Raw genomic sequence first — 23224 nt, 5'->3', positions numbered from 1 at the left:
GAGGGGGAGGGGTAGCCCGAAGGCCTGAGGTAAACTCCCCCTCAGCAGAAAGCAAAAAAAAAAAAATTTAACTGTTTTTGAAGAACAAACAACCAAAAATAAAGTAAAAGAAAGTCTGGAAATAATTCCTAAGAGCTGTGGCGAAAGCTAACAGCAAACGGATCGGACCGACGAAGAAGAAGTCTACTCAACGCGGCGGTAAGAAAGGAACTGGCGGGATGTCAGCGCCCACCCCTCTGGGCATGCACGGTGGGGTTCCTGCGCATGCCTGAGGGACTGGGCACGGAAATCCGTTAAAAGAGCTTCCTACAGCACCGATTGATCCAGCGCGTGCGCACTAGATCCCATGGGTGTGAAGCACAGAGACTAGGTCGAAGATCCTTCTCTTACTGAAATAGATAAGATTCACATTGTTTCTTGCTTAAATTAAGGGGGAATCCCAACATTTTTAAAAGCCATCACTTCTTCAAGAGTAAAAGCTTCTAAGGTTATGAATTCCTGATTATGATGATGAGTTCCAAAATCCTCAATTATATTATTTTCTTAATTTTAGCAGCCTTAATTATATCCTCCAACATTCCCATTTGACACCCTCCTCCCCAATTTGGGTTGTTGTTTACATTATGTTTTAATCAGTTGAGACTCATAATCAGTGTTTGAAAATCATCAAAAAAAAGGTACCACAAACATGTTCGAAGATTACATCAGTTCACTACTAATGCTCTTTGTTTAGTGCTACACCTTTCCCCCTAAAATCTTATATAATTTTTCCACTTCAGTTGTGTATTTACTTCAGCTGTGTATTCAGTTGTGTACTGATAAGCACAATCCTCATCTTATTTGGACAAAACATGCTTCCACTTTGAAATGCCTTTTTTTTTAATCTACAGAACAGTGTTCCCTCTAAGATGAGTTAGTGTGAGCTAGCGCATAGTTTTTGAGCCTCTGGCTCACACATTTTTGTCTTACCTCAGGAAGGATGGCTCCAGAGCAAACTAATTTATGCAGTATCCAAATCACTCACTCACAACTTTAATGCCAGTAGCTCACAAAGTAGAATTTTTGTCACATGACTCACATGACTCCATAGCTTAGAGGGAGCATTGCTACAGAACTGTCCACCGTATCCTCCTCCTATACATAACATGATAGTAAGTTCCTTTTTTCATATTTAACATTCTTTCTTCCAGGGCAAATTTAATTGCTTTAGTGATTCTGGGGATCAATTATCTTAGTGACTGTTGCTGTTTTCTCTTATCTGGGGTAATACCCTGGGGTCACTGATAATTTCATTCAAGTCTTTTGTTTCCATTATTTATGCTACTACTAACTTTGGGAGGAAAGTGATGGCGAACCTAAACAGCATGATAAAAAGTAGAGACATCACCCTGCCAACAAAAGTCCTCATGGTCAAAGCAATGGTATTCCCAGTAGTCATCTATGGCTGCGAGAGTTGGACTATAAGGAAGGCCGAGCGCCGAAGAATAGATTCTTTTGAACTATGGTGCTGGAGAAGACTCTTGAGAGTCCCTTGGACTGCAAAAAGATCAAATCAGTCAATCCTAAAAGAAATCAACCCTGACTGTTCCCTGGAAGGCCAGATAATGAAACTGAAGCTCAAATACTTTGGCCACCAAATGAGAAGGGAGCACTCCCTGGAGAAGACCCTGATGCTGGGAAAGATTGAAGGTCAAAAAAGACGGGGACGGCAAATGGTGAGATGGTTAGACAGTGTCATAGATGCAACGGACATGAAATTGAGCAAACTTCAGAGGATGGCGGAAGACAGGAAGGCCTGGAGTGATCTGGTCCATGGGGTCACGAAGAGTCGGACTCGACTGTGCGACTGAACAACAACAACAACTTAAGGGTGGAACCAAGTCTCTACAAACATATTCCCACCTGGATAAGAATGGGAGGTCTTAGGTATAAATGGGTAGCATGATGCTGAGCCTGAGCCGGAAACAACTGTAGTGCTTTAAAAGGCACGAAGAGTCGGACTCGACTGTGCGACTGAACAACAACAACAACTTAAGGGTGGAACCAAGTCTCTACAAACATATTCCCACCTGGATAAGAATGGGAAGTCTTAGGTATAAATGGGTAGCATGATGCCTCTAATGGGTGCTGAGCCTGAGCCTGAAACAACTGTAGTGCTTTAAAAGAAAGTTGGGAACCTTAGAATAAAAGCAGGGCTGGACTCATCCCCCCTTCCCTTCCTCCCTTTTACCTAAAAAAGTGATCTGCAGGATTTCACCATATATTTTTTTTTGCTAAAAAGGGGGGGCTACATGCACAAAGCTCCAACTACTCTGTGTTTACTCTGTTGGAATGAAGCCAACAACTTCAGATGTTATAACAAACAAAATAAGGTAAACCAAGAGAAGTCCTCCCCTATCATTATTAATAGGTGCATTAAAACGAGGAATTCACAAACCTCTAAATTTTGGGGTCTTTTTAAGTTCTTTATTATCTGAGGCACCCTATTTCCTTCCTCTCTGAATTATTATTTTTTTTCAAATTCAGATGATTATTTTACACCAGGACATTTGTTTAGTGCTTGTCTTTAACATCTTTTTTTAGCTGTCTGGTTTAAAATGGCTCTTTAAAAAACTAATTAAATGTGTTCCTTTATCTGAAGTGTGTTATAAAAAAAACCCCTTTAAACTTCCAAGTTACGTGAATTATTGTGTATTGTTTGGTTTATTCCCCCAAAATCTTGTCAGTCTTTAAGGTGCTACTGGACTCAAATCTAGCACTCAGAGTCCAGTAGCACTCCTAACTGTAGACCCACATGGCTAGACATGGAAACTAGCAAAAGGAATGTCAATCTTTCTGTTAGAAATCAAAGAGGCTTAAAAGGATTCTCTCCTCTCTGTGGACACTTTCATGGCTTTTTTTTTTTTGAAAAAGAGGTGCCAGAACTCTCAAGAGGGAAATGAAGTTTTCAATCTGTATACTGAAAACTAGAGCATTCCCCCAGAAACAAAGCCCCATCAAACCTACCTAGAATGAATGTTTCCAATACATTTTTTTTCCTTTCCTCAGACACCAACTGTGTCAGGAGGCTGTCCAGCCCCTGAAGGTGAACCAGCCAGTCGGCTTGAGTCCAGTGGCACCTTTAAGACCAACAAAGTTTAATTCTGGGTATAAACTTTCATGTGCATGCACACTTCATCTGAGCCAATCAGCTCAGTTAGTGCTTCAGCTGATTTGAAAGCTGCTTTAATATCCAACTGCCTTTTAGAGAGCGGGTAGAGTGGGAGCTGCGGTGGCTCAAGTGGTTAAGACATTGAACTGCAGGCTGTGGAAGGTCAGTAGTTCAGCAGTTCAAGACCCGGGTGCCGCATGACGGAGTGAGCTCCCATCTCTAGTTCCAGCTCCTGCCAACCTAGCAGTTCGAAAGCAAGAAATTGCAAGTAGATAAATAGGTACCACTTCGGTGGGAAGGTAACAGCGTTCCGTGCGCCTTGGTGTTTAGTCATGCCGGCCACATGACCACGGAAACGTCTTTGGACAGCGCTGGCTCTTCGGCTTTGAAACGGAGATGAGCACCGCAACCCTAGAGTCGGACTCGACTGGCTTTCGAGCAAGGGAACCTTTACCTTTTTTAGAGTAGGAGGGGTGACTGCAGTAGCTGACACTTTCTGGTTTGTCTCAGCCACACAGAAGAGGTAGAAAGGATACCTTTGCCTCAAAAGAAGCGCAGAATAGGGTTAGCTCTTCCCCGGGAAGAGGACAGACTTACTGTTTTAGGCCTGTCTTTGGTGATGAGCAGACCTGTAATTGGTTAGTCTGACTTTTGGGAAGAGGGCAGACTGGTGTGGTTAGAACCCCTGGAAGTCAGAGGTGTGAATTTGATCTTCCAACTGTCCGAAACAAGAGGGCCTTGAATGATAAAAGGCTGGCATTCAGTGGTGGTTAATTACTCAAAGTTTTTGATCTGATAAGTCAGAATGAATAAGTACCTGTGCCTCAGCCAAGCTATTCCTTGGCTGCTTTTGGAAGCTCTTGCCTGCTGAAGTGTTCTTTTAAAGTTCTGTAACACAGACAAAACATTTTTGTTGCTATTTTTCGCTTTTGCCTCAGAGATCTTAGTGTCCTACAATCACATGACAAAATTTACTTCACATCAGAGAATCTATTTAATACACACTACCATATATTTTAACTGAGAGGGAAGTCTTATGGGGAAGGTTTTATTTAGACAAACCTGATTCTCTAAAATTTTACGAGGCTTTGTACATCCTCACTTTTTGCTACATTGACCCATTTCTATCATGGCACTAAATGCTGTTCAGCTGATCAACAAGACCTACTAGCTTTGTTTTATTTACAGCTGTTGCTCTTTCTTTGCACATAGATACGTGGATGCGAAAGGTGGACAATGAAGAAAGCTGACAGGAAGAAAGTTCCTGTTCCTGTTTCATTTGAAATAGGGAGTTGGAGAAGACTTTGATGGATGCCATGAACCACCAAAAAAGACAAATAAGTGGGTTCTGGATCAAATCAAGCCTGTACTCCCCCTGTAAATTAAACTAGGGCTATTGTACTTTGACCAGATTATGCGGAGACACACCAGAAAAGACAATAATGCTAGGAAAAGTTGAAGTCAGCAAGAAAAGAGGAAGATCCAACATGAGATAATAACATAACTAGTGGCCCAGGATGAGGAGACATGGCCTGAAAAGACAATAATGCTAGGAAAAGTTGAAGTCAGCAAGAAAAGAGGAAGATCCAACATGAGATAAGAACATGACTAGTGGCCCAGGATGAGGAGACATGGCCTGGACCCACCAACGACCAAGGTTGCTGGGCAATGTCAGCTCCACTCCGCAGCGACTTGGGTGAGGAAGGGAGATTGGTGAGTCACCTCCTGGGGCCCAAATGTGCTCGTCCCAACAGCCACTGCCGAATGGGCTGATCACAGTCCCCACCAAACGGCTGAGCAGAATGTGAGCAAGCAAGCCACCTTCTGGCTGCACCAGAACCCAGGTCCAGGGGAGACGGGCAGAACTGGAGGAGGAGAGCCTGGATTTCCTGTCACCAGAGGAAGGCTAACCCCAACACAGCCCAGCACGCAAGTGAAGGTGTTGACTCCCAAGATGCCAACCAGCCACCAAGCGGTGGGCCACGCCTGGCAGGGACAGAAGGCAGGCCTAGCTGGTAAATATGGCCCCCATGGGGCCCATGGGAAAGATGGGACAGGAGACAGACAGGGAGGGAGGCCATTCAGATGGGTGGTGGGAGGATGGGCATGGGCACAGGGAAGCATAAGAAGGGCCGGACTGCTGATATTGGGGAGGAAGGCGAGACTGGAGGCTGAGAGATGGACACAGAGTGAGGTACTTCTGGGAGCAGGCACTGACAGGGTGAATTAGCCTCATGGCTTGCATTCTGAGGTCTCAGCTGGCCCCCTCTTTGCTTCCCACAGCATGACCGCACACCAGGGAGAGCCGCTTCTGGAACCTCACAAATACCATTACAGATTACCAGACAATACTTGATTGCAGTCCCTCAGGAAACACACCAACAGTGGACCATAATGACACTGCAAGTTAGAAAAGAAAAATACAGGGGGAAAAACACACCCCAGAAACATGATAGAAATACGCTTCATTTAGACTTTGAAGGGGGAAGGTGTTTGGACAGGTCTGAAGGTTGATGGCACAAAAGAACCACTCAAGACACCACAGAAGAGCACCAAGTTGAACTGATAAACGTGAGAACTTTTAATCAAAAGTCCTCAGTGCTTGTAACCCTGCTTGTCTTCACTTACTGCTTCCTATACTGATGGATCATATACACCATGACTGGAAGAAGTTCACAAATGGTTCTTTCTGCTTTCACCCAGCAATTCCTTAACCCCATGAAATGCTTTTCCAAATGGGGGAGGGGCCATTGGGAATAGAGCTCCCAGTTTTCTGCCTGGGGCCAGGGATCCCATACCCTTGGTTCCTGCTTCCCACTGCCATTCCTGAAGCCAGTGGGAGAACAATAATCTTTTTTAAAAAGATGTAGGCAATGGTGTGACATCACTTCCGAGGAAAACCCAGAAGTGATGTTAGTATACTCTAGGAATCACTGGGGACTCTACAGTTTTACCATAAAGTATCCAGTGATTCTTAAAGAGGTGCAACAGCACTTTGGGTTTTTTCCTGGACGTGATGTCACACCATAACTGATGGTGCCCCCTCCTTGTCCATACCCCCCGCCCCCGTACCCTCTAGTTGCCAGGGAATATAGTGGTATGTAGTATGAGGAGGTTGCAGAAATAAAGGGTACATGTCAGAGATCACTCTTACATAAGATCTTGCTTCTTTCAGAGAAGAATTCACACAAGAAGTGTGGAACTGATTTCTGCAATTTCCCCTTCTCACTGTAGCCCCCCCCCCCAATACTATTCTGTTTCAAGGATGCCCACTCCTTAGGAATATATTTTCATGGGGTTAAGGAGGCTATAGGGGAAGAGATTTCTTCAGCCCATTTCTCCAAATCATTCTGAACATGTATTGTGAACAGTTAATTATCAACAGAAAGGGATGCATTTGCAGAGGTTACTGAACAGCTATAAATCCTGTCTTCCTCCTCCCTGGAACCCTTAATCAAACTCTCAACAACAGCAAGACAGAAATGAAGATTTACACGTATTGCAAGGTACCACTGAAAGGTTATCTTTGCTATGAATAATCAGCATATTGGACAAGCGCTGTCTGTGAGTACCTGGAATGGGCCTCCTCTACACTACATAGTAGGAAGCACAAGCTCTGAAGAATGTTTAAAAGCATTTCGAACTCTCTTACTATGGATCTACATCAGCAATAATTAATGGCCGGTGGAGATGTGTGGCACTCCTCAGGAAATCTCATCAATACCCTTTTTGATTATTACATCAGCCTTTACAAGCAGAAACTCCCAAATTATCCTTGAAATGACACAATGTTAAATTCAGTAGCGATTTGGAGTGTTTGTATACACCTTTCACACAACACCAAGAAATTTCAGCAGCTTAAAACTATTTTTGCTTCCCAGAAAATTCCTTGGATGTTCTACCCTGAGTGGGAACCTCCACACTGGACTCAAAATACTTTGAGCAAAATATAGGAGAATAGCTAGGGTTTAGCTATGTAGAATTCATAGCAGGGTGATATTCTGAGGCAAAACCATTTCTATTTTCAGATTATAAAGCAAGTATTTACAGTGCCCCCATCTACCTTGTACCTAAATACTCAGAACAGATCAGAATGCTTACCATCACAATAATCAGTCAAAATCTTGTAGGATAAAGATACCATGTTCTCAGAAGATTACACCAATTGGATTATGGTTACCAGGACCTAGTAAGGTTATTCCCAGGATTGAGACATACTCAGATATATCTGTTTATAATCCTAGAGTAAATTTAAGGATCACATCAAATAATCCAGGATTATCTTGAAGCAGGTTTGCCTAGGGAAATCTAAAATGCTACAGGCAAATAATAATAAAAAATGCGGTTAGACTGAATGGCTTCGTTCTTCGAAACAGTCAATCAATGCTTCCGAGTAGTATAAAGAAGCAAAGTATTTTGAAGTGATATATAGCATTTGGGAAATCAAACACAGGTCTCAAACCTTTTGTCCTAAATCCCATTGATGATCATGGTACATTTTAAAGAGCATTTGTTCCAAAGTTCTATCCAGATTTATTTTGCCAGCTTTAATTATGCATGGGGCCATGCCATACTTTAAATGTAATCACAATGCAGTCACTTTTTGGCACAGAGATGAAATGCTTAAGTCAGATTTCTAGGTAAAGCACTGGTTGTTCCCAGTCTTTTGCAAGTGAAATGGCTCCCCGGAGAGAACATTTACATTGCTGAAATTAAATCATCATCCCTTGCTACATGTTAGAAGGTTGCTTGGAACTCAATTTGGCATGTGGTAGGATGGGCAGACTTCATCAGTGAAGCATCAAACACAGCATGGGATGTGAATATTTAACACTTCGGAAACTCTGGGGACTGGTCTGGATAAATGTTAAAATACTATTACCATTCAACATGCCTTCAAATGTTAGTTCGCAGTATACAGTGACATCCGTGTTTATTTTGGCTCTCAGTATGTAGCTGCGGTGGCTCAAGTGGTTAAGACGCTGAACTGCAGGCTGTGGAAGGTCAGTAGTTCAGCAGTTCGAGACCCGAGTTGCTGCATGACGGAGTGAGCTCCCGTCTCTAGTTCCAGCTCCTGCCAACCTGGCAGTTCAAAAGCAAGAAATTGCAAGTAGATAAATAGGTACCACTTCGGTGGGAAGGTAACAGCGTTCCGTGCGCCTTGGTGTTTAGTCATGCCGGCCACATGACCACGGAAACGTCTTCGGACAGCGCTGGCTCTTCGGCTTTGAAACGGAGATGAGCACCGCAACCCTAGAGTTGGACTCGACTGGCTTTCAAGCAAGGGAACCTTTACCTTTACCTTTATGTAGCAAAACCTGTTGCTTTGTGTGTTATTTCTACCTTGTCGATAGACTGTTGATGGATTGGTTTTTGTGTGCGTTTTCCCAACATGCTCTCTCTCTCTTTTTTAAGCTGCTTTGAGAACAAGGAGATAAGGTGGAATATAAATATTTATAATAATTTAAAATGATACCACAAAGCAGCTCAGAGTTAGACATGCTTCAGCTCCTATAGACAGAGTTCAGTGAAATTAATGGGCTTGCTTAGTTCTGTTCATGATACATAAACCCTGGCAAAAATGACATATCCAGGATGTTTTTCAAAGACAGCTTTGTTGCTTGCTCAAACACTCCACTGACAATAAGGTACATTTTATTTCTACAAAAATATCCCAAGTAGAGATGTGTGAAATCCCCAGAGCTTGTTTCTGGTCTTACTGATGCACTTTCAGTCTCCCTCAGAATTCCTTAGATAGCTTCCCCAGGCAGACACATCTAAATTCACCTCATATTTCACTTGAGGCAAAATTTGATGGCAATTGTAATTAGTAAATGACAATTTGAAGCAGCAGCATTTGTGTACAAAAAAGCTGCTGATGTGCTGAAAGGACCATCTGTAGTATTTACAAGTTCAAACAGACATTTATCTTATTTTAAAGGTCATTTTCTTACCACACTGTTGATGTATGTGCACATTTTGATGTAGCACTTAGACATATTATGAGAATACACAACCAAACGTGACAATTTAGATTTCCACTTCAGTAGATTTCACTACAGTGTCATTTCTAAAACATTGATGTTATATTGTTTCAAGTGGATGACCTTCATCAATCACAATTCTATTAAAATATACAACACAAGACAACTTAGTCCTTGTATTTAATTTCTCTAAGTGACTCATGCTGCTTTTTGATAATCATGACATTTTGACAGTCACTTACAGCTACTTCCCCATTACAGTTTCGGGACTGGCAAACACCAGTTATTCTGTCTGGAATCATGACATCTTCCCAGCAAGACGGACCCTGTTAAAAAGACAAAACAAGAGTAAAGGACATTTTAAAGATACAGTTGGGGTGAAACCGTTTTTAGTTTTTCACAATTCTTTATCTTCCCCTGACCCTTGTGGGGATGGGAGACATCCCACTTCCCCAGATACTTTTTCTCCATGTTTTGAACTAATCTCTGTCTGTGTCACAAACCTCCATGAAGCTGCTACAGCTGGCAGGAAACTCGATGGGCCATCCAGGAGAGAGTAATATTGGCCCCGGTCACACGCGAGGAAATGGGCCGGGAGAGGGACGGAACGGATGCACGGCAAATGGGCGCGATCCCACGGCAACATCTGGGAATCATTGCCCAGCCGTCCCCGTTCCGTCCCGCCCGCCCGAAACCCCGCACCAAAAAAGAACCACCTACCTGGGTGGTTCATGCTGACGGGCCACGGCAAGTGCGGCCGTGGGATCGCCGGCGCATCCTTGTGCCGGCGTATCCCCTGCTCCTGGCTGAACTGCGCATGTGTGAGCATGCGCAGTTCGCCAGCCTCCCCTTCCCACCATTGCTTTCTCCCCGGCATCTGATTGTGCCGGGGAGCGACAGCGCCGCGGCTCAGGGGATCCATGGGATCCCGCCGAGTCGTCTCAACTTTGGTGCGGCTCAGATTAGCCGCAGTTCACCCGTCACTTTTCCTGCCGTGTGGCAGGAACCATTGATGTTCAAAAGACTAATAAGTCCAAATGAACACAGTATCCTGGGCTAGCTAGCAGGAACAATTTGTGAACAGTCCATGACCCCTCTAGATTGGACTATAAAACCTCAATTAACCCTAGGGAAGGGAAATAGTCCCCAGTTTTCTTCTGAAAATAAGATGTAAACAGCTGTATTGGCCCATGGAAAATGAAAAAACAAAAAAATCAGGTAAAACTTTTTTCTTAAGCCAACCCAAACGACACAACACATTATGCAAACCCTTCATCAGGCAGATGTTGCAAAAAAAAAAATTAATAGAAGAAGGGGAAAAGCAATTCTTCTTCTGGAAAGACGCCAAAGGAATAATTGGGTTCTAGAATTCAAACCTAGCCATTGGCTCTTTGTTACCTAATCATTGGCTCTCTGTTCGATCCCTGTCTACAAGTTAAATTATTTACACCCCACCTTATCCCCACAAACTCAAGGCAGCTAGCAAAGCAGGAAAAGCTGTAAGAACACTAACATCATGAACATTTAGCAATAAGAACACAGTACATAATTAAAGCACACAGTTAAATGCCAAAAACTTTATCCTCCATCAAATGCCCTCTGGAACAAAAAGTCCTACATGCCTTCCCAAAGGTGACAAGTGAGGGCCTCACCTCTCCCAATCTGGTAGGCCATTCCTGAGGAATGGACCAAACAGAGAGGATACCCCTGACCTAATTGTTGCCAAATGTACACTCTTAGAGAAGGCAGAAGGAAGGCTGGAACCAGTGTTTACACCATCCAACTATACGGTATTTTAGATTGTGCTATGAAATACATTTATCTAGTCTGGTGTGTTTATGCTTTAATCTCTCTTTGCCTGAGTCAGTTGACTCTACAAGCAGAACAGAACTGATTCCAAAATCCCACCTATGCCTCCACCTTTCATATCTAGACAAACTTTTTCCTTTAGCAAGAATACATTGTTGCTACATTTCTCTGAGCATTCAGCTGCACCTCCAATGTGCTCAGTACCAGTATCTCAGAAGTGGAGGAGAAGGGTTAATCCAGAAATTCTTTTGTCTGTTTTGCAATCACTCATCTTAAGTAACATGCTGTGCAAAAGCATTTCCACCAAAATCATCTGTGGCTGGTAGCACTCAAAGTTTCTTCCCCCATTTTGGAGGGTCCCAGACAAGCTTTCCTTGCACTCTGACCAACAGTGCCCTTCTCAGGTCACTATAATCCCATTATTAACAAAGTTGGCGGTCAAGCACATATCATAAGCAAAACTTCAGGCTAGATAAGCAGTTTTTGTCAGTGCTATACAGTAATTGTGGCAGAGCATGAAGCTGCTGAGGTTCAGAGCTAAATGAGCATGAAAGTATACATTTAAGCCCAATAACTCAACTATTTTGTACTACTACACCAGAGAGAGAGAGAGAGATAGAGAGAGATATCACTTGTGCCTCCAATGATTCCTCACTGGCTCACCCAACTTGTTATTCAAAATGAGGTGGTAGACTGAGGGAGCATAATTCTGGATTATTCAACTTCAGAATGCACATAGAAAATTTATATTTTTGAATGGTCCTCCCACGTTAAAAAACAAACAAACACAACACCTTCCTGCCTGCAGCTGACTAGAACATCAGGGAGAAGGGTGTGTGTAGCCCTCTCCCTGATGTGCTATCTATTAAATGCCAACACTGATCAATGTTGGGGAGAATAGAAAAATGCAATCCTCCACAATCAGTCAGGAGTGATACAATCCAGAATTCTTCCATGTCATTCTACACAATGTGTAGATTGGGACAATAGAGCATGGGTGGAAATTTTGGACTGCTGAAGCCCTTTATAGAATTCTGGAAGATGATATTTGGTTACAAATAAAATATTCCAATCTTTTATCTTCCTCCTCAGGATTCTTTATAGCCCTCCCCCAACTTTCCCCATCTAATTACACCCCCCCCAAAGGTGAACACTTCACATGCAATTATTTTGTCCTTCTCTAAGTTTTAAGGGAAATCTATCAACCTGTAATCAGCAAATCAGTTGTACTACTGAAATCCACTACACGTTACATGGCTTACAATTATTAGCTTACATTAATCAAAGCATTGCTTGAAAAGAAAATCCTTCCTGATTACAACATAAAAAGGCCACCGCTTTTGCAGTGCTTTTACCTGCCTACTGGGGTTTGACACAGTTTATGATGAAAAGGTCATCTTTTTGTCATTCAAGAAAACTGGAACAATTAAAAACTGTAATGAGATTTTAAAAAAAGTTTTAAAAAACATTATGAGAGTTCAGATTAAAAAATATCAGTGCTCCTATCAAGTGGTACATTGTCTCGGTCTGTGATCATATCTGAGTGACTCAGCTTCCTTGAAAGTTTACAAACATCTCTCCCTATGAAATATTCATCTTAACACTCTTATCATCATTCCTGAATTAAACAAACCCCACATATACAAAATACTTGCTCAAATAGTATTCCTTTTACATTTCCCTTTTCCCTCTTTTCCCCACAACTGTTCTCTTTGAGACAACATCTGTTATTGTTTATTTAGAAAATGTCCATGCCACCTCTCCAGATAACCAGCATGAGGTAGCTCTAAGCACCTCCCTTAACACCAAATAAAAATTCTGTGGTGCAGGAACCTGGGTTGTTGGGGGTTTTTTGGTTACACAATTCTATGAAGAATTGTGTGCAATTCTATGAAGAATTGTGTGCATGAGTTAAGTGCCATGCAAAGGAGTTCCTGCTACAAAAAAGCCCTGGGTTTTGACCACAAACAAGGTAAACAGAATAAAAAGCAAAAGGAGGGTGTGGTTGGATGACCACACTTCTGGTAACATGTGGGGTGTGGCCTAATATGCTAATGAGCTGCACTGTCAGGGGTGTGGCCTAATATGCTAATGTGTTTCTGCTATTGGGTGTGGCCTATTATGCTAATGAGTTCCTGCTGGGCTTTTTCTACAAAAAACCCCCTGAGCGACCCTATGAATTAATGACCTCCAAAACGTCTTCTCATTAACAGCCTTGCTCAGGTCTTGCAAACTGAGGGCCCTCCTGGCTACCTTGATTGCTCAATCCATGCCATATGTCATTTCCAGGATTTGTAATTTTCTTTGCAATTCTTTGTAATTTTATGACTGAAAATGTCCTAATCCAGTCCACATTCGTTCACTCACTCCCAGGACTAGAATGTTTGAACATTCCGATTTCTCGTTTTATGAAAAGAATGAGAATAAAGAATAAGGAGGAAAAAATTCCTGTCCATCCATTCCATCATTTCTTTGTATTCCTGCGTAACATGAAGAGGTAAATAAGCACATAACAAAATATGTATTAAACAATTACAGAGATGGTAAAATGAGGTGAGTGAAGAAAAGGCAGAGTCAAAATCTGTTTTGATGCTTTGCCAGTGATTAGACACATCAAATTTGGCAGAAGAGAATGTTCTGGGTACTCTTAGTAAGGAACCACTGATAGTTCTCTGTCCAAGTAGAAAGAGCCAATGCAGCATAGTAGTTAGAATATCAGATTAGGATCTGGCAGACCCAGGATCAAATCTCCACTCTGCCATGGAAGCTCACTGGGTGACCTTGGGCCAGCCATACTTTCTCAGCCTAACCTACCTCAAAAAGTTGTTGTGAGGAGAAAACGGAGAAAAGGAGAACAATGTAAGCTGCTTTGGGGGGAAAGGTAGGGAAATAAATTAAGTAAAATAAATATACTAAAGACACAGCATAGCCCTCCTCAGACTTTACATTCACATGAACTTTGAGGCCAGTCATTCCAGGTTGGTACTCATAACTGGAAATTCAGTCGTGAACTGAGACAGGAGTTTGCCCATAACTACACACCACTGCCATCAGCTTCCATTTGGCATTAGCATGGGAAATGATTGTGTCATTTTATTTATTTATTTTTACTTAAAATATTATATGCACTCATGTGTGTGTGTTTGTCTCTGGATACTTAAATCCAGAGACTGGAGCTGTGATCGGGCAAGGCAGCATAGTTCATTTGACAACAGCTGTTAGAAATTTTGCCACACGCAGCGTAGTTTGTTTGTGGCCATGGGAGTTAGATGGCAAATGTTGGCCAAGAAAATACTAAGACATTGCACAGTAGCTGAATCAAAGTTTGCATCAATCCTTGCTGCACAAAATGTGATTAGATAAATAGAGTTTTGAAGAACTATGTCAAATGGAGGTGACAAAGGATGAAATGTTAAAGCTGAGTTACAATTAAAATGTAACGTCATATGTCTGGATGGCATTCACTGGAGAGTTTTTAAAGAATTCAAAATTGTAAAATTGCTGAACTATTAACTAGAATATGTCTTCGATCATTATAATCTGATTTCTTACCATTGGACTTGCAGCTATCCATTTTTAAGGATCCAAAGCAGAGAGGTAGAAAATTACAACCTAATATCTGTCCCAATACACTGGTTGTAAGCCAGTTAAATGTGCAAAGGGTCCTTGCTATGGAAAAATCACCATGGTTTTGTCAAAAGGAGAGTCATTCATCACTGACTTTTTAGAATTATCTGATGGTGTCAACAAACATGCTGCTAGAGATGAATCAGTTGAATTGTTAAAAACAAACAAACAAACAAACAAAAACCTTGTGAAGTAGTACCACATTGCTCATGAGGACAAGTTTCTTTTGTAGTGGGAGCTGTATAACCAGAAGCAGAGGACTGAGAAAAAGTAGTATGCACAGTAGATATAGGGAAATAAATATTGATAAATATTTAATTATTTCCTTTCTCTCCCAAATCTGTATTTGTTTCAGTGCTATATAACATTAGTTAAATTATACAGAAAAAAGGTGTGGATACTAACCAAATTTCTTCCTGTCACTTTTGTTTTTTCCCTACCACATTTTATTCTGTTCTTCTATCAAGAAACTCAGAGTGGTACACACATTCTCACAACAACCCTGTGAATTGGATTAAGTTGAAATTAGTGACTGGCCCAAGGTCACCCAGTAAGTTTCTGAGGTGAATGTGACCTTAAACTTGTGTCTCTCCAGCCAGATCCCAACACTCTAGATCAGGGGTCCCCAATCTTTTTGAGCCTGTGTTCACCTTTCAAATTCTGACATTCTGCAGGAAGCACAGCCACCCATACAATGGCTGCTGCAGCTTACCTCCAGTCACACAGTTAATAGCCTTGTGTTGTGGTGGCATCCACTGCTGAGGCAATTTGGGGGGGGGGGAACTGGACAGCCAAACAAACTTCAGTGGCCAGTCAGAAGCTTCATTGGGCAAAAGTCCCACTTGGCCTTGCCCACTTTATAAAAACATTCTGCAGGAGCCACAAAAGGTGCCTGCAGGTGATGTGGTGCCCACAGGCACCACATTGTAACCCCCTGTTCTAGACACTTTTACCACTCACAATTGCCTAATTTGCAAACAACACCGCATTATTCATGATGCAAAAATCTCAGACTTTGAAGGACACCAAATGGATCTCTCTAAAGCTGATATGTGGTCAACACAAAGGCAGATGAGTTTCATTAAGCGCCCCATAAGGCACACTTAAGGAGCTGCGGTGGCTCAAGTGGTTAAGACGCTGAACTGCAGGCTGTGGAAGCAGTTTGAGACCCAGGTGCCGCATGACGGAGTCAGCTCCCGTCTCTAGTTCCAGCTCCTGCCAACCTAGCAGTTTGAAAGCAAGAAATTGCAAGTAGATAAATAGGTGCCACTTCGGTGGGAAGGTAACAGCGTTCCGTGTGCCTTGGTATTTAGTCATGCCGGCCACATGACCACGGAAACATCTTCGGACAGCGCTGGCTATTCGGCTTTGAAATGGAGATGAGCACCGCAACCCTAGAGTCAGATTCGACTGGCTTTCGAGCAAGGGAACCTTTACCTTTACCTTTTAAGGCACACTGAAAAGAATAAAGTCTCATTGTCTTTATGGCAATGTGGTCTACACTGGCAGTGACACAAAAACAAATAGATATCTTGAAATCATTATGGAAAGTTCAATTAAAATAGTCATTCTGCTGAGGAAGTGAAAAAGTCAAAATAGCTGATATTAGGAAAGCAACGGAAAATGAGCCAGCTAGTAACCCAGTGTTATACATACTGAGATTTGTTGCTACTTAGACTAACAGGACGAAACAGCCCTTTAAATTACTGGGGAAAGTCCCAGTGGGCTGTTGCACTGGAGTGTCACTGGCAGCTAGGAGCAGGCTGAGCCAGGTGACCCCTGCAATGTTGACAGTGCCACAAGGGCCACTTGGCTTGGACCCAGGCATCAGAGATTATGGGAATGGGTATTGATACCACTGTCATCATCACCAGAGCCCAGGTGAAAGCCAAGCAGAACCTGCTGTACTACCAGCACAGCTAAGCATCACACCTCATACTCTTCCCCTTCCCAGTTCTTCCTACCTACTCATATGTTTCTTATGTCCAAATCTTTTACCCTTCTTCCCATCTAGTCATGATATAATTTTACAAATTTACTTCCCCCCCTAATATCATTATGTCAGTTATTATCTACATTAGCTAAAACTGGTGGTGCACAAAGGACAGGAATGTCTGTCTGTCTCTCTCTCAGGCTCTGTTTGTGGCTTTCATGGGCATATGGCTGCTTTTTTTCTGGAAGAACAGAAACTAAGGGCACAGCAATACATATAACAATAATACAAAGTGAAATGCTGCATAAGTTCACACAAAGAAATTAATGCTGAAATCCAATTTCCATGTTGTTTATAATTCTTGTATTTCAACAGGTGGACATCATCCAGACACCAGAGTGTCGACAAGATGTACAGAACGGGACGAACTTCTCGAGTTTTGCCGTTCGTTTCGAGAACAATCTTTATCAAACTTCAATTTCCAGTGGTCCTTTCACAGTCTAATAGTCCATAGTGAAATAATAATGGTTGGTGATAAGAGCTGTTAGAAGCCTTCCTGAATGTTTGGATACCTTAGTGGTGAATTAGACTGTGAAAGGACCACTGGAAATTGAAGTCTGATAAAGATTGTTCTCGAAACGAACGGCAAAACTCGAGAAGTTCGTCCCGTTCTGTACATCTTGTCGACACTCTGGTGTCTGGATGATGTCCACCTGTTGAAATACAAGAATTATAAACAACATGGAAATTGGATTTCAGCATTAATTTCTTTGTGTGAACTTATGCAGCATTTCACTTTGTATTGATGCTTTTTTTCTGGAAACAGACTACTGGACCAGACTGAATTTTGTTGAATCCAATTAGGTGATTCTTGTGTTTTTATGACACAAAAACTGCTTGTGTCACAAAAACTTGCAGAAAATGGCACCAGTAGCGTTTTTTTTAAATCCTTATCAAAAATGGTACTATCTTTTTATACCCACAAGATATTTTTTTCCTCTTTCCAAGCTCAATGCCTACTACAGGAATTGTATATTCAAAAACTAGCTGTTTGTCCTTTTTCTTACACAAAACTATTACAGGAGACAAATTAGGCTTCCAAATGGGGTGATTCATTTTTATGTATTCTTAACAGGTTTAATTTAGGAGAACCATCTGATTACTGTCATCTGTTCAAGCTCTCTTTCCTAAGAATAATCTTCCAGTGGCACAAATGGAGCTTTCAACTACCCAGTTTAGAGTCAGCGAAAGACCACATGATGTGTTTCTGTTACGTGATAGGAAATCTCATTTCAATTCAGAGCATGGAAATTTATTTGAATAGCAACAGATATTATCCTGTAAAGCTTCATTTATTTCTCCAACCATTATATCTTGATAATTATTAATTCAACTGGACTATGTATTAAATGAGATAAGGACCACATTAGATTTCAAGTGAATGCTTGGTATCATCACCATATAAACATTATCACTTCACTCACAAATACTCTCCCAATTTCTATGGCAAATATACTGCTAACACCCCAAATCACATTCTTTAACACCAACAGCTATTTTTGTAAGTAAGAGGAAAAAGCGAAAGAACAAAACATAACAGAGACCTTTGCTACCCTATTGTACTAGTTCTGTTCATTGTCCTTGGATGTTTTTCTCGAAACAAATTTCATTTTATAGATGCATGTTTAAAACAATGGTTGGTAGAGTTGCCACTTTAGCTGTCTTATGGATTTACATTTCATTTCTTCTGTTTTATCCACAGCAAAAAGAAGATCACAGATGGGGGCAGATAAAACTTCTAAGCCTGTCTCATAATTGTTCTGTGTGCCTTCTAGAAAAAGAAACATATTCACCAACCTCATTTACATCTCTGAGAAAATATGGCAGACATGTCTATCTATAGTACATTTTTAAATCCGTCTAACTATCCTGTGTCCCCCTCACAAAGAAATTTGTAAGTGGGTGGACATAGCCTGGCACTATTTAATTTCTAATTACTAATTCAAGGTGAACCCCCTCTCCCAAACAAACATATCTGTTGCCTGCGCTTTTTTTTTGTAGAAAAAGCCCAGCAGGAACTCATTAGCATAATAGGCCACACCCAACAGCAGAAACTCATTAGCATGCCAGGCCACACTTCTGAAAGTGCAGCTAATTGACATATTAGGCCACACACCCCATGCCTTCACTTGGCTTTCCCGGGCACCCCGCGGCTGTGGGGAGCCCGGGCAAGCTGGCCCCTGGAGGGTAGGGAAGGCAGTTTAAACTGCCTTCCCTTGGCTTGCCCGGGCACAGGCCAGGGAAGGACAGGCCAGGGACAGTCCGGGGAAGGCACGGGGAGGCATGTATGGAGAGTCGTCAGGGGGGTCGCTCTCCAGGGCTTTCCTCTGTAGCCACGCACACAGAGGTTTTGGCTATAGTGGGTGTGGCCAACTTGGAAGCCAGCCAGAACTCCGTTCCTGCCCAAAAATAACCCTGTCTGTTGCTACCAGGCTGAATCAAAACTGGAAAATTATTACTAGTGATGACAGAATGCCCCTCATTTTTACATGGAATTGGTTCAACATTTATTAATTTCCTTGGTGAAGTATAAAATAACATTGATTGTTTTCCAAGCGTTCTTGCTTAATTTGCATTAGTGGTTCACATGTGTTTATGGTATTATGCTAATGTATGCTGCCATATTGCCTTCTTGGGACTGACCAAGGCCTACATCCGCTCCATAGAACCAACTATGGGAAAGAATCCCTTGAAAGTTCAATTGTAGTTGTCACAGCCAATCCCTGAGATCTATGTCAAACTCCTAGATTTTCTAGCCAATAAGAGGTGGTAGATCCTCTGTGGGAGAGATGGGGAAGGTTATGAGAGGGGGGTTAGTATATGAGAAATTCTGTTATCAGTTAGGGCTCAGAAAGATGTATAGAGGATAAGGATCAGACGAAATATCATGTGTTAGGCAGGTTTTAGTCTATCTTTGGGAGGAAATATGGCCTATTATGCATGGGTGTTTCCCCTCACTTTCACCGTGCCTGTCCATCGGGTTTTCTTTGTCGTTTTGCATTTCGCTTGCTTTCACCATGGATGTCTACCATTTGTTGTTGTTGTTCTGCATTGATTTTTGTACCTTCAGTGCTCAGTTTGCTTTTCAATTGCTGTATCTCCGGGTCTTCTGAGAGTGGTTTTGGGGTGGATTTTCCCCTTGCTTCACTTCCAAACTGAAGATAATTCTAAAGCATACATATTCCCTCAGATTTCCTCCCATGGCCTTTCCTGCCCCTCAGAGGCCACTCCACCGCCCACATCGAGGTCATTCCTCCCACTCTGCTCCTTCCCCCATCTTTCCCCCTTAATTAGTGTACAAGCTCCATTATTGCTTAGGTTTTCCATCTTTTCCATTTTTGTTTTTTAACCAGTGGGTTGTGTCTAGTGATATGAGGTTTTTTGCTAATTTTGGACCTCTGGAGAGAGAAAAAATCATTGGCAGGGAATCCATTAAAAGTTTGGCTAGAGATAGTGTGTGTAGTTAAAAGTTTTAAAAGATGTATGCTCTCAGGAGAAGATGCTGAATACTTGGCCAGAGACGCAGCAGCCACGGGTGCACCACAAAGGAAGGAAGGGAGCGAGTGAACAGCCAGGTGTGCATTGCACTGGCAGTGCCTCCCAGAATGTGAATGACTACCTAAGCCTGTCCCCCTTGCCAGCCCTGTGGCTCTGGCCGTGACTCCACAACCACTGCCATGGCGAATACCATTGCCGCTAAAGCACAACTTGACAGACCAGTCAGCCAAACGCAAGGCTCGTGTTCCTGTATGGGTCACCCATGCCTGGAGAAGCCCAGTGGCAATGAGCCAAAGGGTGTGGGGGAGCAGAGAGGAGAGGTACTCTAGTCAGTTTCATTCACAGAACTGAACAAGGAGTATTTAAAATGGAAGGCACTTACTGGATGCTACTGCGCAACGGCAACTGTGTAAAGTAAACAAACAAACAAACTTGGATGCCACCCCCCACATGTGACAAGTGACATTCCCACCCCAATTAAGCAAAAACTGTGGGTTTTGGTTGTAGCTGCAGAATGAATACACAGACTACATAATAAACACACCAGAGGGAAAAGAATGGTGCATAAGGCAGGCACACAAATCTGAAGCCAGGCTTAAAGGCTTTACTACTCGGATTCTCCAGAGTAAGCTGTCAGTGCATAATGGGCCTATGTTAGGGATCAAGGGGGAATCCTGAGACATCAACTAACTTTATCGTCAAGGCTTGAGTCAAGGGGTGACCGGACTGGAGAAGTTTAGGGACTAAATAAGGTTCATGCTACCAATATCTCTATCAGCAAGGGAAAGGCATAGCGAAAGGACAAGAGATCCTGGGTTTTAGTGAGCCTGTCCCATATAAAATCACTCAATCTCTGTCAGCAGGAGACACAACCTGTCAGTTCTGTAACCCTGGACACTTGTGTGATATTGTAACAACTCTTGAGAGAATAGTTTAACGGAGAAAACACGTACACTTCTGCATTTTCCTTGTCAACCAAAAGAAGTTGCTTAACCATTCCACAAAAGGACAATAAAGTAATTATTGTGGATAGCCCAGGTTAGCCCGATATCATCAAATCTCAGAAGTTAAGCAGCATCAGCCCTGGTTAGCATTTGGATAGGGGGCTGCCAAGCAAGTCCAGGAAGCCTGTGTGAGTCAAAAGGAAGAGGGAGAGGGAGAAGGAGGGGGGAAAGTATAAATCATCCCCTGACACCTGGCTGCCATCCATAAGTCCACACAGTAACTTTAGCATGTCACCCAACTATCCTAGTATCAACATTTAATTTTATTGATGGCTCACCAGCATACATTTATTGTGTGCTACCCTCCACTAGCCAGGCATTGAGGGTTGTGACAGCTGGAGGGGCTGATACAGAGCCATGCCAGTCATACTCCCTCATACTGAAAAAAAAGCAAATCTGGGAGCAAACAAGTAATTTCTATCTGGACCTTAGGCCGCATGAAACATTTGCAAGACACTATCAAAAGGCCTGAGCAAAATGTGTGGGGGATCAATATTTAGGCGGTTGGGATGGTTGGGTCATTAGTTCATAGCAATCAACTAGAAAAAAAAGTATTCTATGCATGTGCTGTTGCCCTGCAAGGAGCTTACAACGCTCTTCTGAACTTATGAGCCATAACATAGCTGGAGTGTGCCAGAGAAATGGACTGTATGGTGGCCACAAGCTGATGCCAACTGCCTGAACTGTGAACATGCGCCCAGATGAGAGATGCCACCTCCTAAGACGATGTGCCAGATCAAGGATGGCTCCATGAGTTACTTGCCACCTCTCACCTGCAACACAGCAGAGATGAGTCAAGAACCCTGGCCACAGACAGTACAAAGATGCCAGTAAAAGCATGTTGTAGAGGGACACCATACCATGCAAAGGAGACCTGAGAATCTCTGAAACTCCATGAGCAAACCTCTCCATCAGCACGCAGGAAGCTTCCTTCTCCCCCCCTTCTCTAGATGCTGCATGTATGCTGCCCAAGCATAACAAAGGGCACAAAGGGATTAGCTGGCTGACTCATTGTACCTGTCAAGCCCCTCAGCTAAAGCAATCATCAGCATTAATGACCATGGCACCTATTACTACTGTCCTCTAAAGGTGTCCTTGTCTGTAGTAATGAACTCAATATTGCCCAACCATTAGCCCCACCATCCTCCTGCAACTAGTTTTACCTAGCAATTTCCTGGGGACTAGGGGCATGACAGGGGAAGTGGCCAATGTAGCCCACCCCCAAGTCCAGATAGTGTATAAAAAGAGCAGAACCAGCCATGCTCTCCCTCTCTCTCTTCATCTATACATAATCCCACCCTATCTTGCTGACTCTCGGTGTAGCACTGCCCAGAGTCTCTCCATGTGTTCTGCCAATTCAGAATATGACCCCCATTTTCCCCTCATACTCTCCCTTATTTTTCCGCTGTAAGGATTACTTCATCATATTAGGACAGGTATGTATCACCCATCCCACGATTTACCTGCTCATGCAAATGTCTCTGTACCATTTCTATCTAATTTTCCTAGCTCTGTATTGCTGAGTGTGTGATTGTGTTTTGTATAAGTGTGTGAATCTCCCAGTAAAGGAACCATTTCACTAACGATTTGATCTCTGCGTTTATTTTCTGGCTTACTGGAAAAGGCGGGACTCCTGTATACAAAGGTTATTGCTTCCCATTTGCCAATTACTGTTTTAATATCATAATTCCCCACAACATTATTAAGGACTAAAGCAATTTGGCTAACAGTGCCTAGTGTTACAACAGCACTCCTGTAGTAGAGATGGGCAGCTGAAGGTGCCCTCTGTCACTTTGAGAGGACAGATGCCAAATACCATGTGGAAGAAGCAGCATGGATCATACTCAGAATCCACAAAGAGATCATTGCTGAAGTTAAAATTAGTTTGAAAAGTGATGCACTCTTTGGCAGTAAAATTCATCTTAGAAGAAGACACCTAGGATAAGCTGAGATAATTTTAGATTCCAGCCATAAGAAATGGTCAGCCTGCACTTTGTCATAACAAAGGAGAAATATTACAGAAGGCTTAAAGGAATACCTCAGGACGTACGTGAGGGACCGCCTTTCTCCATACATACCCCAGAGAGCACTACGGTCAGGGGCCCAACATCATCTAGATCTAGTGATCCCAGGCCCCAGGGAGGCCAGGCTTGTGGCA

General features: G+C 42.6%; 1 protein-coding gene across 1 annotated transcript in view; it reads right to left on the bottom strand.

Moving 5' to 3' along the window:
* LOC107118842 (E3 ubiquitin-protein ligase parkin-like) overlaps window positions 1–23224 on the bottom strand; it is a gene marked incomplete at its 3' end in the record, with an annotated part of 451727 nt that overhangs the window by 175283 nt on the left and 253220 nt on the right. Inside the window, exon 4 of the mRNA XM_015421222.1 lies at window positions 9378–9461. Within this exon, the coding sequence (XP_015276708.1) occupies window positions 9378–9461 (84 nt within the window). The remainder of the gene's footprint in view (window positions 1–9377; window positions 9462–23224) is intronic.

The sequence above is a fragment of the Gekko japonicus genome, unplaced genomic scaffold (assembly GCF_001447785.1).
Source record: "Gekko japonicus isolate JY-2015 unplaced genomic scaffold, Gekko_japonicus_V1.1 scaffold286, whole genome shotgun sequence".
Lineage (NCBI taxonomy): Eukaryota > Metazoa > Chordata > Lepidosauria > Squamata > Gekkonidae > Gekko > Gekko japonicus.
The sequence above is the reverse complement of the archived record's forward strand: the minus strand, read 5'-3'. Positions and strand labels throughout refer to the sequence as shown.